Genomic DNA, 19,006 nt, shown 5'->3' with positions numbered 1-19,006 from the left:
CTTAAAAAATATTATTTAAGTTGCTGCGCTAGTTGCACTATATTCTGTTATAACTGGAAATCCAGTAGCGGCAGCATCGCAAGATTTGTAACATTCCTTAAAGAACTCTCAGAGACTGGCTAACGAGAAAGGACGGATCACCAAAACGTAAACTAGGTTGAAAGTACATTATTCCTGAAACAGTAGAATCTGAGTTGAAGCTAAGAGTATTTCATCTTCAAGAAATAGGATTTGGTATAACGAGAATACAATTTAGAAAATATGCATATGAAATATGCACTCAAAAAAATCTGCCACATTGTTTCAAGAATAAAATTGCTGGTACTTATTTTAATAGTTTTTAATTTTTATTTTATATTCGAATTTAAAAAAATTAATCAAAATCAGTTTTGTCCATATATATTTAAATGAAATATTAAAATTAAAATAATTATACTAATGAAATAAATAATTTCAGGCAAAGATTGGCTTGCAGGAATTCTCAGGCGCCATCCTAATGTTGCTCCTGGGAAATGTGAAAGTTTCAGTTATAGTAGGCTAATAGATAATTTGCCACCTGGAAGTATTTTTCGTATGACTCCAAAAGGATATATTTATCTAAGGAAGAATTTTGTACTTTTTTGCGTCATTTTAACCAGGACAAGCTTTGTTGATTTTCGATGGACATTGTAGTCATTTGGATATATCTGTAATAGAGGAAACCAAAAAGTTAAACATCCATATGCTTTGTCTTTCAGCACATTGTAGTCATGAACTTCAACCTCTGGACAAAAGCATTTTCAAACCATTAAAAACTTACTGGATTGTTTCCATTGATAATTTCCGAAAAAACTTTCCTGGACAACCACTGTCAAAACTGCAATTTCCACTATTATTTACTGAAGCATTGTTGAGCACCGCTACACCAGCAATTGCCATATCAGGATTCAGATAAACAGGAATCTATCCTTTCAACTCTAATATTATCCCCCAAGTAGCTTTTGCTCTCAGTGAAATTTTTAATCGTATAAACGTCAAAAATCCTGATGTTGGCAAGTTTAGTACTTTGGAACTTGGATCTTCTGAGCCTGCATCTAGTATCCGTTCAATAATTCCATCACTTAAAATAATTAGAAAAGTAAAACCTAGAAGATCATTAAATATATGAAATATATTAAATGATCTTGAAATATATTTCAAATTGTTGTTGTTGCTGTTGTCGATCGAAATTTAGTTGCGGATAAAATAACTGAAACGCCCAGGCTAAGTCAAACAAAAATGCTCACGAAACATAATTTGAAAAAAACTCAAATATCATTGAAAAAAGAAGTAAGAATGACGAAGATACATTTTGTGGTGATTGCGGACTCTTTTACAATGACATAAAATGTTATAAATAAAAATGTTTCAACAAACATTGGAAAAGCATTTTTAAAATTAGTTGACAAATATTTCCCTTCCTCCAATAAATTGCACAAAACAGAAACACTATTAAAGTAAGCTATAGCTGTACAAAAAATATTGAAAGAATTATAAAAGGCCATAATTTTGCATTGATTAATAAAAATGAATTTCTCAAAGAAAAAAATACTGAAAATTGTAACTGCAAACAAAAACTTGACTGCACTATGAATGGCAAATGCTTACCAAAAAATATTATTTACAAATGCATTGTTTCCTCACAAAACAACCCTGATAAACAATATATTGGCTTAACCAAGGGCAAATAAAAAAAAAAAGGTATTCCAACCACAAACAATCTTTTAAACTATACTCATAAAATAAAAATAATACTCAAAAGAGACTATGCTGTCTAAATATATTTGGCAACTAAAAGAAAAAAATATTAATTTTAAATTAAACTGGTCTATCCTAAAAACTGCACCTGCCCAGAATAACATTTACAAAAAATGTATACTAAGTTTACAAGAAAAATTTGAAATTATTACTTATTTAGAACAAGAACGTTTACTGAATAAAAAATCAGAATTAATTTCTAAATGCAGACATGAAAATAAGTTCCTTTTAAAAAACTATAAAAACAAACGACCAGTCCAAATTTATCCAAATTCTAAAGAATTCTTTTCATGAATTTTTAATTATCTAATGTAATTAATGAAACTTCCTGGTTGCAAAATACTACAGTTATTACATAATTAATTATAACAATTCCCAACATCCTGTGAAATAATTTTTTCTATAATTTGAAAATTTTTTAATGTTTAGACATTCTTCCTGATGAACCTACTGATGGAGAAACACTGTGTATAAGAAAGAAAAAATTAGACAAGTGTTTTTACTAATTTATATATATATATATATATATATATATATATATATATATATATATATATATATATATATATGTGTGTGTATATGTATATATATATATATATATATATGTGTGTGTATATGTATATATATATATATGTGTGTGTGTGTGTGTATATATATATATATATATATATATATATATATATATATATATATATATATATATATATATATATATATATATATATATATATATGTATATATATTTATATATGTCCATTAATGAAACTACTCCACCATATGAAAAAGTTTTAAAAAAATCAGGATATAACACAAAGCTTACTTATGAACCACAATTAATCCCAGATCAAATTCAACAAAAAAATAAACATCTAAAGCATGATATCATTTGGTATAACCTTTCAAACAGCTTGAATGTCAAAATAAAAATAGGAAATCATTTTCTAGCCCTAATTGTCTTGTATTTTCCAGTTGCCCACAAGCTACATTTGATCAAAATTCTTTTAAGATTAGCTACAGTTGCATGTCTAACCTTAAGTCAATCATAAACTTGCACGATTGCAAAATTTTACTCTAAGAAACCAATTATATTTGTAAATAGTGTTTGTCCAACAATATCATCTATCAAACAACTGTATAGTCATACATCATTTAAATTAAGATACGCAAACTATCTGAAATCATTTGCATTAGTTAGGAATAGAAATGACAGAACTCTCTAAGGATATATGGAGCTTAAAAAACCAAAACATAAAGCCAGTTATAAAATGGAAAGTTATCAATCGTTGAAAACCCTACTATCTAACAACAAAAACATAAAAACTTTGTCTGTACGAAAAATATGTAATTTTATAACATAATGCTAAAAACCTATTGAATAAAATTTATAAAAAATTTGTTTTTAATTAAACAGTTTTTTTTTTACTATGATTATCAGTTGATTACTAATAATCAAGCAGCCAAACTCTCAAATTACTGATAAGAGCAAACAACTCAAGTAAGACATAAACAATATTTTAGCCCAAAGGGCGACCAAGTCCTGGTTTTTTAACATTTTTTACAGCAAATATTGTTCAAAAAACACCGATTTTCCGCTAAAGTTCGCCATAACAAGGGAGTATTACCACCCAAATATTTTTCCTAGAAAAGGTCCCGTATATATATATATATATATATATATATATATATATATATATATATATATATATATATATATATATATATATATATATATATATTTTTAACAAATACATAAGTTTGGTAATTTTGAATACTTTAGACAGTTTCAGAAGAAAATACATACATATAAATGTTTATAACTAAAATATAAAAATATAAACTTTTATTAGAAAGTTTCTGCATTTAAGTGAACAATATTATTTGGCGAAAATATCTTTAAATAATATTTTTATCCTTAAAATTATTTTTAATCTTCAAATTTAACTTAAAATTCCATATATATTGCTTATTATATACATTATTCAGTGATGTATCCATGTCAATTTTTACACCAGTATATCAGATTGGGCACCTAAATTAATCTTTCTAAACTTTAAATTGATGCAGTTTAAAGATAATTACTATTGTTATAAGTTAAATTGTTATATGAGTTATTTTTTTTAAGTAATATAAAAGAAAGCATTTTAAAGTTGATGAATAAAAAATAATAATAAAGTATAAAAAAATCTCATTTCACTCTCTAAAAAAAGTTTTTGCAATGAAAAAAACATTCTTTAACTTTGTTGGAAATTTTTTTTTTACAGGTATTCCCAAATTACTGCTGGAAACGCAACTAATATCATATAAATATATTTCTTATATATTATATTATGTACCTCCATATGGTCAAATGCTAGTACAAAAGGTATACTGGATTTAATGTCATTCAAATTAGGTATTTTAGGGTAACGCTGACTGAAATGAGTTAAAAGAAGATTTTTCGCCTTCATCTTTTGTGCAACCACAAATGCTTGTCCGATTGTACTAAAGCAAATTTAATTTAAATTGTACTCAGATGTAAAAAGAGTATGAAATAATAATTAGGAATAACAAAAAAACATCGAACAAAAGTGACTAAAATAAATAAATACAAAAGAAAAAAAGGTTCACCTGTGTTTTTTTAAAAAAGCTTCTTCAGCTTTATCATCTTCCATTGTTGCTTCATGAATTAATATAGTACTGTCTTCTCCTGCAACAAAAACAATCTTTCTAATATAAGAAAGGAAAAACTATATTATTTATAATTATTAGTTTTTAGAAACCATAGTAATTGTAACAAACTATTTGAAGTTATTAGAAATCAATAATACTCATGTGTTAGCGTTGTGCACACACACTTGTGTGTGTGTTTGTGTGTGTGTGTGTTGTGTGTGTGTGTTGTGTGTGTTGTGTGTGTGTGTGTGTGTGTGTGTGTGTGTGTGTGTGTGTGTGTGTGTGTGTGTGTGTGTGTGTGTGTGTGTGTGTGTGTGTGTAAAAGACTTTAGGTGATTAAAAATTAAACAAAGAATTCCAAAAAAGCATTTAGTGCTCTTTCTATTGACAAATATGAAATCCAACAAAATCAAACCTGCTTTAATAAGTTCATTAGAAGGCAAAGTATCTCCAGAAAAAGTTACTTTACACCTATCTTTAGAAATAACAAAACCATAGGCATGCCCAGGATGGTCAACTTTTACAGACTGAACCTAAGAGATATTTAAGCTGCAATAAAAACAAAGATAAGATTTTTTAAAAATGAAACTTCTTATGATAATTTATAAGATAAAGATAACAGAAGGTTGGGTAACTTTTTCACTGTTGTGATTAGATAATTTCTTAGAAAGAAGATATTTTAGGAAAAAGGTAATCTTACATGAATGTTCCTTATAAGCACCTCCCCTTCTCTCATTAGTTTTTCATTAGATACAAAACTAAAAATAATTAATCATATATTTTAGGAAATCAATGAAAACAAAACTATAACTTAAAAAAAAATAATAAAAAACTATTATTAAAAAAAAAGAGACTAACTTAAGCGATTTTAAATCTATGCGCTTATAGCAGTTTAGCCAATTCATCATGATTTCCGGAGCAACAAGAACAACAGAATTCTGATATTAAAAAGTATAATAGTAATAATATAAATAAAAAACCTCAAGATGACCAAGTAACAAATACATTTTTTTATTTTTGTTACATTTTTTTAAAATAATAACAGTTCCATAACTATTTCAGCAACCATTAAAGCCACTTTTTTTAATCTGTGAGTTGTTAGAAGTTATTGCAGGATGAACTAATTTTTAGATTTTTTACATTAAGTAGGTTTCTCAATTTTTTTAAATCTGGTTGGTTTTTTTTTTTTGCATATGCAAACACACCTTGCCATTAATTACTTTTAATTTATATACCCACATCCTTATTCATATCTGAGTTCAAAGTGCTAAAATATTTAGAGACTTACAATATAGCTCTTTCATAAAAACTGCTTTTTGGATTTAATGACTCAACACTTTCCCAATCAATGCTCTTTTTAAAAGCTTCGCAATGTTCATTAGATTCTGAACCTGTACATTTTTCATGAAAAATTAAGTACCTTGTTTTTAATTATACAAGTTTTATTTGAAGTTACCAATATATACTCTTATGTTCTAATTAAAAAAACAATAAACATAATGAAAATTATATAGAGACAAGCAAATTTCAAAAAACTTAGATGGCATTAAATACTACTTAAATTTTGTCTTTGGAAACTTTTTATGGAACAATGAGAATTCTGAATAATTTTTATGGAATATCTTCGAATAATTATCTCTAAATAAAATCTAGATAATGTCCAATAGAATTATCAATAATGGTTGACATGTCAGAGCCGTATTTGCAACATATAAAAAAAAAGCTCTCTATGACATTTTTTGTAATAACTGCAAAACTGCATAACACTTAATAATTGCAAACCTATAACTTACAAGTATTATATTGATGACAGACTTTAGGGGTGTTCAGAAAAAATACATTTTGGATTTTAAAAAACCAAGTTCTTTAGATTTTAAGCAAATTTGTTTGAACTAACTCCCAAAAAATTTGAGCATCATTAGTCCTTGCCCTCAAAGGACATATTTGAAAAAAATAAACCTTAAAATGACTAATAATGACTTAACATGTTGAGGGCAAGACTAACATAAATGTTTAGCAATGTTTACAAATGTATGTATTCAAAATTAACTATTTTATGTATGTTTAATATTTATTTTGAATAAAAGAATATCTATTATCGCTTCCACTACAATTTTACAACTTTTATAAAAGACCATATGAATATACTACACGCTTTAAGATATAACATGTTATTTATACTATTTACAGTGTAAAAATATATTATCTATAAAACCTAAACATTTATTATATATTAAGCAGTACAGTGTTACTTTAAAAAAATTTACAAACATTATATTTTAAGTGAATTATTTAGGTATAATTATTACTTAGCAATAATGATAAGTAGTAATAAATTGCAATAAAAATGTACAAGGAAAAAAGAAACTTGCATGAATTAAAAAATTCTGCAAAAAATGTAAGCTGAGATCTAATAGAAAGAAAAAAATATTTATTACAATATCAGGAAAATTTAGGTAATTAATATTTTTTAAGAAACTTAATTTTTTAAGAAAATATGATCCAACAAAAATCTAACAAGGATAAGCTTGAAGATTGATGTTTTAGGAAGACTTAGTTAGAATAAGAAAGTTCATTTTTAGGATATTAAGTTTAGTAGAGAGGTAAAACTTTGAAACTAAAAACTTTAGAAGATATTCTTATTAGTAATTACTTCAGTTAAAAGTACTAATTATTCAGTTAAAAACTTTTTTATGCTTGCAGGCAGCAGAGAGTAACAGTAATAAAAATAAAACAAAAGAAATGCAATCAATGGAATCTAATTATAAAATTGAACTCAGTTCTGATACAAATTCTGATCAATTTTAAATTCAATTTTTGAGCCTAGAGGCTATTAACAAAAAGAACCACAATTTTAAAATAAAGTAGCAGCAAAAATTCCAATAGATGTGTATGCTGAGAACGTTGCTATTATGGCTATGTTGAGTGATGTTTCACCAAATGTTAAGCAGAAGTGGCAAGTACCATTCTGAATGAAACTGCTGTAGATCTTAGAGATATAAAATGTAGTAAATCTGGTTGAACATTTGATGAAAAAAAAATAAAAGTTAGACATTAAAAAAGAGGTAGAAAAAAAAAAGCCATAAATGAAAAAGACTCTTTGCTAGATGAGATTCCTTCCCTTTATGTTTTGCTTTAGCGGTTTAATAGAAAAAAAGAAAAAAAAAAGTCTGGCTTTTTCTACCACTACAGTACAAGTATATCTTTGTTTAAAGGTTTGAAAATTATGCTAATAAAATGGTCATAGACAGCTAAAAAGCTGTCAATGGCCATTCGGAAAGAGGCTTGTTGATATGATGCAGCAAGATGTTGAACATTACAAAAACAGATGAAAAATTGAACAGACTGCTTTCTGTGGATAAGTTCATTCTGCTTTCAAGAGCTCTGAAAGAATATATACATTTGTAAACATTACAATGAATCTAAATTAAAACGCTGCACCATATAATAACTGAATTTCAGCTATTTTAAAATATAAACTAAAATAAGGGGAGGAAAAAAAAAACAATACCATTTTAATCAAAAATTCACATATTTGTTTATATTAAAAACATTTGTTTGTTTTGCCCTAAAGACCCTTAAAATAAGCAGTTTTTAGTCAATTTGAAGTTTAATTATTCATTTAAAAATTTTTGAGGGCAAGGAAAGAGTGATTCAATGGTGGTCAAATTTTTTGGGAGTTAGTTAAAACATGTTTGCTTTAAATCTAGAGGGTTTGGTTTTGAAAATTCAAAAACTTTTTTTTCTGAACTTTAAAACATGCTTTAACAGCACTTTTTAATAATATCAATAATGCTTCTAGTTTCCTATTACTTAAACTCAATTGATCAAAACATAAAGTTGATAAATATATTAAAACTAATCAGTGCCTAAGTGTGTTTACACATGTGAAAATAAAAGCCAACCAAACTTTAAAAAATTTGTGAAACCTGGCTAATTCAAAAAACTCGAAATCAAACTAAAAATTAGTTTGCCTTAGAACTGCAATGACTTTAAACAACCACAGGTTACAAAAATGACTTTATCAATTCCTGAAAATTTTCTGTAATTATTATTATTTAAAAAATTTAAAAAATAATAACAAAAAAGTATATAGGTTTGTCACCTGGATGTTTTCAATTTATATTTGTATATTGCATATACAAAATTATCTTTAAAGAATAATACAAAATAAAAATAGTAATAATAATAATAATAATAATAATAATAACAATAATAGTAAAGCTAGTTTTTAAAAAAAACAATATTAATTACAGCAAATGTATGCTTATAAAAAGATTAACATCATAATATATAAATAATATCATAATACCTTTTTAACTAATTTCATCTTGTCTAGTAATGTGAACAAACCCTTACAAAGAAGTCAAAATAATCTTCAAAAATTTTTTTACAAAACAGCAAATATATAATTATATAAGATACAGCAGAGTAAAAAAATATTATAACAAAAACTAAAAACTTACAAGATGATGGTCAGCATGCATATGAGAAATAAGAATAATTTTAATACAGCGTAAAACATGTGAGATTTTATTTCCATAATGTCGAAACAACTGACCATAACATTCCTCACCACAATCGAGTAAAACAGCTTCATCATCACTAAAAAAGTTACTGTATAGTCATTATCAAATCTAACTATATGTAGTTATCAAATATTATTTAGGCTATAAAAAAAGCTAGATAACAAGAAAACTTTAATGGTGCATAATTCTCTGGTATAGTGCATACTATCTTGCCTAGTATGGTGCAACTATCTTGCCTAGTGTATAATTTTCTAGCATGACCCAAAATTAAAGCAAGTGTATATAAAAATATCCTTGTTTTGATTCCCAATTCTTGTGGGGAATAACTTAAATAAACTTTTAATTATGAATTCATGATAAGTAGTGTAACAGGTGTGTAATGAATAAATATTGTCAAGACAATTAACAGTTGTGTAATATATGCAAGGTTGTCAAGGCGAGTAACAAATCTTTAATTTACGAAAGGTTGTTAAGACAAGTAACAGTTGGTTAATATACAAAAGATTGCAAATTTATCATGTTATTGTACATTTAAAGGAAACTTCTTTCACTCTTTACACAAAAAGCGTAAAGAATGAAGATAATCTATAAATTATATATATAATAATATTAACAATATAATAATAAATACTTAAAAGCACTTATCAACTTTATTAACATAAATATTTTATTACTAAACTTTATTTCTTTTATATTTTTATCTTGATAACTATACTAAACATCATTAAGCTAATCATTAATAATTAAATTGAAAACCAAGTAAAAGCAAATTAAACCTCAAAAATAGAAGTGTGGATGATACATTGCGTAGCTTTGAAGGTATTGAGGAGCCTGTACCAAAAAAAACAACTTTAGGATACTCCTTAAAAGGTTGATTGTCATGTTTTTTAGTTGGCAAAAAATCCTCGGAAGAACTAGAACTACTTTTGCGCTTTCTAAACAAATTCGAAACTCTTTCGAAAATATTATCTGATTTATTTATCAACTGGGCAGATTTAAGAAAATCATTTTCTGTTCTAAAATTATTAAGCACAGGAATAGCATTTATTTCTATTTCACTAATTGTCTGTGAGTTATCATATTCAATAGAAGAAATAACATCTCGCAATTTAATTCTTGAAAAATTAAATAATCCATTTCTTTCCGCTTGACTTTTTTCAACCTAAATACAAATTAAATAATATATTATCATACCTATTAATTATTATCTAATAATTATATTCTTTATTTTATATATATATATATATATATATATATATATATATATATATATATATATATATATATATATATATATATATATATATATATATATATATATATATATATAAGTAGGCAAAAAATCGCCAACCTTATTTCTATGTTTTATAATTTTTTTACCCCTTTGTGTCAAATTTTTTTGTATACCTGATGACAACCTCTAACAGTTTAAGGTCAACAATTTATTGCCGACCTCATTTTTCCTTATTCCAAGATCTGCATATATATATATATATAATTATACAATCTACTATATCTAAATATTATAAGTAGTAAATCTATAAGTTATCAATATGGGTCTTTCTGATTAAGCTTATCTTAACCTAGATATTAGCCATTCCTGTGCTACTACTCCCTAATTTATTTTCAAACTAAAGTTCTGACATCTAAACTGTTTTCAAATTCTCCTCAATTTCACAAGAAATCTAGCTGTCAAACGATGATTTCATGATCATTTGACAGCTAGATTTCTAGTGAAATTAAGGAGATGTTGAATTAATGAAAACCCACCAAAAAAAAAAAGATTTAAATTCAGATTATTGTTAAATTATTTTAACAAAAAATGTTATCACTAAAAAGATTTTGTATAAGAGTATGATTATATAAGAGTATAATTGATAAAATAAGAGTATATCTACATGAAAAACTTGCTAAAAAATAGAGACCACAAAACTAAAGGAATTGTGAGAATTAAAAAAAAAATGCTGCTAGAAATCTGCATTTAAAAAAAACAACAAAATAAAAAGTTTGTTAGATTAAGGTTTTTTTTTTGCATGGCAAGAGGAATGCATATGGGAAAAAACCTGACTCTCTTATACCCCCTTATACAACACACAAATAATAGTTACTTATATAGTTATACCCTCTTATACAACACACAAATAATAGTATACAACACACAAATAGAAAAATGTGGTATTTTTAATGTTACTTTTGGTGGAAAAGAACTGGTTGTCAAAAGTATTATTGAACTGACCATGATTGATGGTAAAATTCAAACTATTCTGTCTGATGTAACTAATTCAACTCAATGTTGCTCTGTGTGTGGTGTGTCTCCAAAAAACATGAATAACTTAGAAATGGTGCTGAAATTGGATAATGCTAGTAATTTAGAACTGAAATATGGTCTTTCTAGCCTGCATTCTTGGATTAGATTTTTTGAGATGGTATTGCATATTGGATATAAACTGGAAACTCAAAAGTGGCAGTCTAGAGCTATTGAAGATAAGGAAAATGTTAAGCAAGTGAAGAAACGTATCCAGACAGAATTTATGAACCAAATGGGACTGGCTGTGGATTTCCCAAAAAGTGGAGGATACTGGTAAGTAAAATTACATAAACACTTGTATATAAATCATCAGGTTAACTACCACATATATGCAACTTGTAGGTACCAGTATTGATGGAAACACCGCCTGACGAGCCATTGCAGACTATCAATCAACTGCCAAAACTTTGAAAGTAGATGAAACTCTTTTTTTTTATTTTTACATCATTCTAGTCACTTTATTATCTGGATTTGAAATTGATACTGTCAAATTTAAAGAGTTTTGTATTACTGCTCTTAAACTTTACATATCTAAGTATTCCTGGTTCCCTACATGTCACAATCAGTACACAAAATTTTAGTTCATGGCCATGCCATCATTGCTAGATAGTACTTGCCAATTGGACTGATGTCAGAGGAGGCCAAAGAGACCTGCAACAAGGATTTTAAAAAGTTTAGGGAATCAGCTCCACCTTCTTCTTATTCTTTGTAGCTAAACACAATTTGTTGTTTGATTTTTGAAAAAAAGGTTGATTAAAAAAAAATTTTTTACTAAGCCTATTAATTGTAATTTTGTTATTAAAAATTAAAATATTCTTGATAAAAATAAATATTATTTCATATATAATGATTATTTATATATCTAAATGGATTTGGGGAGCAATTGGGTAATAATTAGGTTTTGTCCACCATGTCCCATATACCTGGCCCACTGTGCTAAGGTGTTAGAACAGGTTCTTGTGGGTATTAAAATCAAAATTTTTAAAATGCATATCAATTTCATATTACAATTTTACTAATTTTTCATAACCAATTGTAGATGCTCATGATTTGCTATGAAATTGAAATGTAACTTCAAAAGATGTCTCTAAAAAAACCATTAGTGACTCAATAAAATGAATCAATAGAGGGGGAAATGGTCTTAGACGCCGTAACCATGGTCTACTATAATTACACGGCCTGATATCTTGCTTTTTGAGCAAAAAATTAGAAGGGTAACTTTTCAAAACAGAAAATATATTGTATAACAAGATTGGCCACACTTACCTCAATAAAAACTAAACTTTTACACTTTTTACACTGGTTTTTGTGTACAGTAGTGTGTATAAAGTACAAAATTTGTTTAACAAATATAATATAAGTCTGATAAATACACACTTTTCTTTGCCTGATGATTTTATTTCTAAAAAAAGCTTACGCTGCTGAAATAAAAGAATTTTATATTGTACTTTGTTTCATCAACAAAAATTGTAATAACTTTATTAAACAATAAAATATTAAAATTTGTAATGACTTAATTAACTTGAAGATGTACCTCTTATTGTATATGTGTGTATGTATAATTCAACTGTATAATTTAGCATTAATTACTTCATTTCAGTTCAGGTATATTTATATATTTCTTTGTCTGCATTTAAAATACTTTACACTGTTCTTTTGAATTTCATCAGAAAATTGTTCCTGTTCATTGCTAAAATAAATATTTGTAATAACATGATTTACAAATTTTACACCAATAATTTGATGATCCTGATATAAGATCATCCCATAAGATGATCATCACATAAGAATGAAGTAGCACAATCATTTAATCTAAACAACCATTCTGCAGATTATTGATCACAAAAAGTTGAGTTTCTTATAAGCAAAATGGCAGTATCTAATATTCCAAATGCTTTTGCAAAATAATTGGTAAGATCAATAGCTGGTAAAATAAATTATCCACAATAAAATTTTTGTAAAAAAAGGCATTTTACTTCACTAGATTCAGCTAATATACTTTTGAAATACAAATTCACCTAATAAACTTTAAAATAGAAACTTTTGAGAGTTTGAAACTTGAGATGATTGCCAATCTTCAATCCATTCAACTAAATTCCTCAAAAATAAAAGTTTTATCTCACCCAAAACAGCTGTATTTGCAATACAAAAATTGTTGTTGTATTTTTGCTTACTGTTACTTATTGTCCACCATATATTTATCAACTTTAAAAAGCTTGAGGAATCAATCCTAATTGGAAAATAACTTTTAATATCTGCAGATGTTGTGGGATCAAATATTGCAAGAGCAAGTGGTACACTTTGTTTATTATCTCCAGTAAGAAGTGATATATAAGATAACTTGAAACCATTTTTTAAATTTGACTGAAGTAATTGGTCTTTATGATATACATTACGAAGTAACTTCCATAAAATTTCACTAGCATGTACATTAATGAAACTGATCAAATGGAAAAGCAGGGAGTATAAAACATTTAGAATTTAGAAAATTGTTTTGTATGTTTATAATAAGGACAATCATGAAGGTCATTACGCCTGGACTGATGTATATTTAAGAATAAGGGAATATCGTAAAAGATTTGATGAAAACTTTGGCCTATATACTAATATTCTTTCAGTTAAGCAATAAATAGTTGCAACGAGATTCAAGTCCCAAACTAATGTTACTCTTTTGCCAATTATTAAATGTATTTTTTTATAATGTTTAGTACAAATAGCTGAATTTTTACTGGGGGTTTAACTTTCAATTGATAAATACTACCCACTGTTTAAATAAGTAAGGATCACTTTCTGAAAATTCCAAAATTGGATGCTTTTCAGGAATAAAATCAAGTTGATTCTTTCTTCAAACAAACAATTTTATAAGACGTTTAAGAAAGTCTGAAAGTTACCCTTCTAATTTTTTGCTCCAAAAAGCAAGATATCCTGCTGTGTAAATATAGTAGGCCATGCCATAACTGAAAAAGAAAATGATGGGGAATAATAAAAAGTTAATTTCTCAAATGTAAAGATCAGTGTCAATGTAAAAAAAATACCGTATTTGTAATGATGTTTTCAAGTCAATTTGAACCAAGCAACTCTGCAAAGTTGAAAGTATTAAAGAAAAAATAATCAAAAAAATCTTTAAATCTAATATCAACACCAACTGTTAATATTTTTATTGATCTTTTTTTCTTTTTTTTTTTATTGTTTATTATTTTGTTGTTTTAAAATTTATTTGATATTTGTTCAATAATTAATAAAATTAAATTCGACAATGGAGTTAGTTATTTTGGAAATTTTAATAACTCAAATTTAAATAACGCATATATAGGTCTAGTGATTTTTGATCGCAATTAGAAACATAATAGGAATTAGAACTCATATTTAAGTTGAAACTGAAGTTCTTCTATTCTTGATTTTCTTAATTAATTCTTCGAATTAAGGATTGATTTTATGTTTCAGTGAACGTATGCATTCAGGTTTTTGAAATAAAGACAATAACTTGTTAGTGTCTAGTTAATATTGAATGAGCATAAAGTTTCAAATGATTCTGTCTTATGCCTGGGCTATTACCTTCTATAATATAAACCTTATTCCTATTGGTTTAAAGATTCAAGAATCCAAAATTAAAATCCTAGCATTATAAGGTAAGTCTACATTTTAAGGTACAAATACCTGTTGCAAGAAAACACCTGTCAAATTTTTCTTCAATTTACAATTTCTTCTTCTCTACGATCATAAGGAAGTCTATATATCTCAAAAAATTTATATTAAATTTTTTTTTTTTCCACAGAAAGTAATTATCTATAATTTTTCTACATCTATAAACTTATCCACAGACAGTAATAAATCTATAGCTTTTTGTAGGAAAGAACTTTCAGTAACTTCAGTATTCTATAAAAATGAATTTTGAACTGAAATCTTAAGAATAGAAATAACTTTAGTTTTTTTGTTTTTAAAATTTTTTGAAAAGTACTTTGATGTCTGTATTTTGAAAGGTACTTTGATGTCTGTATTTTGAAAGGTACTTTGATGTCTGTATTTTGAAAGGTACTTTGATGACTGTATTTTGAAAGGTACTTTGATGACTGTATTTTGAAAGGTACTTTGATGTCTGTATTTTAAAATTTTTTATTTTAGATCCCAAATATATTTTGACAGCATAGTCACTTTTAAGGATTTGTTGTGTTGAATTGTGGTTTTGCTAAAATACTGTTGATCAGGGATATTCATAAGGATTTCATAAGGAAACAATGTATTTGTGAATAACATTTTATGAAAATTATTTTTCATTTAAATATTTTTTTTTGGAATTACTATTTTACTTGTAGAAATTTTTGTATTGCTTAGTGCAATATTGTAAACAATTCTTTTTATATTTTTTGTAACTTTAAATGTATTTCTATTAAACATATTTAGTAATTAATTACTAAATATGTTTAATAGAGAAACAATATTTGCCTACTAACTTAAAAGTAATTTTTCTTATACTCTCTCTAACTCTCTCTCTCTCTAGTACACACACACACACACACACACACACACACACACACACACACACACACACACACACACTCACACACAAACATTTTCTCTACGTGTGTGACATACATTAAAACATTAAACAATAACTACAATACCAATAATAAATTATGATTTTAAATATAATAATATGTTTGTATATATTACTAAAATAATATATTACATATTATTATATTTGATATAATAATAAAGTAAATTCAATTAACCAACCTATAATATTACTACTCCATTAAAAATAATAAGTTCACCTGCAATTCAATTAAAGGAAAAAATATAGGATGTATTTGATGAAGCTTCAATTGCATCTCATGTTGAGGACCAAATACAGAAGAAAGTCTTTGCTGACATTCACTTAGATATATATGTTGTGTAGATGGTGGAAAACTAAAGTTAATAAATTGATTATTTTTAAACTGAGTGAAAAAGATCAAATTAACTTTATAGTTAAATTTTTTAAGCAGTCAGCATTTTTCTACAATTTTATCAGCGAAATTAGGGAAAATGCTTCAAAATAAAACTAATTAATATAAAATCAAAAGTTATTTTCACTTATTTGGTAGGTATATATTTGAGGATGTTTCCTGCAAATTTTAAGTCATAAAATGTTTAGTGTTTAAGAAAATATGTTTCTAATTTAAAAAAAAAATGCAATTTGAGGTACAAAGGGTTTCAATACTTTTCAATATAACCATTTTTGACAGCTCCGATTCAATTTTTTTAATTTTTTCTATATCATTTGTCTTTGTAACATTCTTGTCAATATCTTCTGTATCTCGCTTAATCTCTTAACTGCTAATAAAGTAACTGTTACTTTATTAATGGTTAAGAGTATGATGAGTTAACTGAGTATGATATTGGACACGGCACACAAAGATAATGCTAAAAGATGTGAAATAATAAGCTAAATGAACCACAAAAATAATTATGCTACTTTTGTGTCAAATGTGATGTTGTCAAGTGTTGTGCCTTGCTTTGAGAAACATCTCACTGTATTAAGATATCGAACTTAGGTAGTATCGATTTAGCTTGTAATAAATTTTATCATGATTGTTATGAAAGTTTATAGCTATATTATTGCAATTATCAAAAATTAAGATGACATTGGAGCATGGTTAGAAAGAAAATTAAATAAAGGTTCTAAAAATACTAAACATGCAACTTGAATTTTCATTAAAAATCTTTTTTCTTCATCTTGGAAATATTAAAGAATTATTAAATAAATTTTAAAACTAAAGAATTATTTCAAAAATGGCTGTTATCATATTATTTAAAAAATAGTCAAGGAATTAAGTAATTAAAATAATTAATAATATAATCTAATTTAAAGTTAATTAAATAATAATTATATCTAATTAAGCCTTAAGCTATCACTATTATCAAACATGATTTGATAGGGATCTAAAAGTGATAAATAAAATGCAATTAATGCAATTATTTGGCATTTAAAACTTATTTTTAGGCACCCAACTGAAATTTTTAATCATTTTTGTATTATGAAATAATAATAAAAGAGCATAGAAAACCTGAATTGCAAGCTATCTATTTTATGCATAAAAGCTATCTATTTTATGCATAAAACATCTTAAAATTTATTAAAAAACTATTAAAATATTTAAAAATTAATTGCAATAGATTTGACAAACCAAAAACTTAAAAACATTAACTTCTGACAGCTTTATCATATTTTTTTTTATTAAAATTTATAAATTTTATTGAAAAATTATAATTTATAATTTAACTATTAAAATATTAAACTTTAAAAAGTTGTGTTTTATTTCATTTTCTATTTAATAAAATAATAAAACAAAAAAAATTAAACAACATACAGAAAGTTTAAACTATCAAGTTTATTTTAAACTATGAAATTATGAAAAAAAGTTTTAAAATGTTAAAAAACTTTGAAACCATAACCATAACAAAGTATAACAAATAATAATGACTTATACCATTGCAAAAATAATTTATAATAATCGGAGTCGCAAACTGATTTAGAAGCAGCATGGATTACTAAGTGAGGAGAACTTTTGAGTTTCATATATTGTATAATACCTTCCTGCAGACTTTTTATATGTAATTCAGTTGGGCAGTCCAAAACAAAAAAAGTTACACCATTTACTTGTGGCTCCATTACTTGCTCAGGGCTAATCTCAAATACAAAAATTATTCTACTAATACATTTTTTACAATAAAATAATGCAACACACATAAACATTGTTAGATAATATCAATTTTGTTTTTAAAGTAAAGTTTCAAAACGTGCGCTTTAATTTTTTAGAAAAGAAAAAAACAAAGAATAATGAAAAAAGGATTGCTTCCCCATGCCTAACCCATAGTTAATGTAGCAGCACAACTTTGTGTGTATATACATACATACATAGATATATATATATATATATATATATATATATATATATATATATATATATATATATATATATATATATATATATATATATATATATATATATATATATATATAAATATAAAAATATATATATATATATATATATAAATATAAAAATATATATATATATATAAGTATATATATATATATATATATATATAAATATATATAAATATATATATAAATATAAAAATATATATATATATATATATATAAATATAAAAATATATATATATATATATATATATATATATATATATATATATATATATATGTATATGTATATGTATATGTATATGTATATGTATATATATATACATATATAAGAACTCACCACTTTACCACAAGGTAAAGTTACACTCTCTCCTCGTGACAAAGCACCAAAAAGGGGTCCTTTTGGTACACCAAGTCTCAGTGCATCTTTAATTAGAAACTTTCCAGGTAGTGGAAGCAATTGACAAAGATAGCTCATTGCTTGTGAAAGATTCTTATTTTCTTCTTTTTCTTAAAAATAAAAAAAAAAATTTATAAACAGAAATTAAATACCTTAAAAATCTTCAAATCTTTGAACTTTAAAACTTTGCAATTTATTGGCAATTTAGTGACAATAAATAACTGTTATATACAGTAGAAAAAAAGTAAACTAGAATTTAATAAAATAAAAATAACTTTTTATTTTGGGTAAATATACTAAACTTATTTGAAAGATTGTTATTTTAAATTAAATTTTCCCTCTTTTTAACAATATTTTTTTTATCAAACACTTTCCGGATTGGCGGATATTTAATGAAAATTATTCGGATTTTCGAATAGTCA

General features: G+C 25.5%; 1 protein-coding gene across 1 annotated transcript in view; it reads right to left on the bottom strand.

The window, feature by feature from the left end:
• LOC101236086 (ribonuclease Z, mitochondrial) overlaps positions 1-19,006 on the bottom strand; it is a 42,740-nt gene that overhangs the window by 12,148 nt on the left and 11,586 nt on the right. Inside the window, exons 5-15 of the mRNA XM_065803242.1 lie at positions 18,525-18,694; positions 17,733-17,932; positions 16,035-16,170; positions 9,731-10,116; positions 8,892-9,030; positions 8,738-8,779; positions 5,284-5,363; positions 5,126-5,183; positions 4,841-4,958; positions 4,384-4,462; positions 4,110-4,257 (exon numbers count right to left, since the gene is read on the bottom strand). Of these exons, the coding sequence (XP_065659314.1) occupies positions 4,110-4,257; positions 4,384-4,462; positions 4,841-4,958; positions 5,126-5,183; positions 5,284-5,363; positions 8,738-8,779; positions 8,892-9,030; positions 9,731-10,116; positions 16,035-16,170; positions 17,733-17,932; positions 18,525-18,694 (1,556 nt within the window). The remainder of the gene's footprint in view (positions 1-4,109; positions 4,258-4,383; positions 4,463-4,840; positions 4,959-5,125; positions 5,184-5,283; positions 5,364-8,737; positions 8,780-8,891; positions 9,031-9,730; positions 10,117-16,034; positions 16,171-17,732; positions 17,933-18,524; positions 18,695-19,006) is intronic.

Source organism: Hydra vulgaris, chromosome 08 (assembly GCF_038396675.1).
Source record: "Hydra vulgaris chromosome 08, alternate assembly HydraT2T_AEP".
Classification (NCBI taxonomy): domain Eukaryota; kingdom Metazoa; phylum Cnidaria; class Hydrozoa; order Anthoathecata; family Hydridae; genus Hydra; species Hydra vulgaris.
Note: the sequence above shows the minus strand (reverse complement) of the source record. Positions and strands in the feature narration are given on the sequence as shown.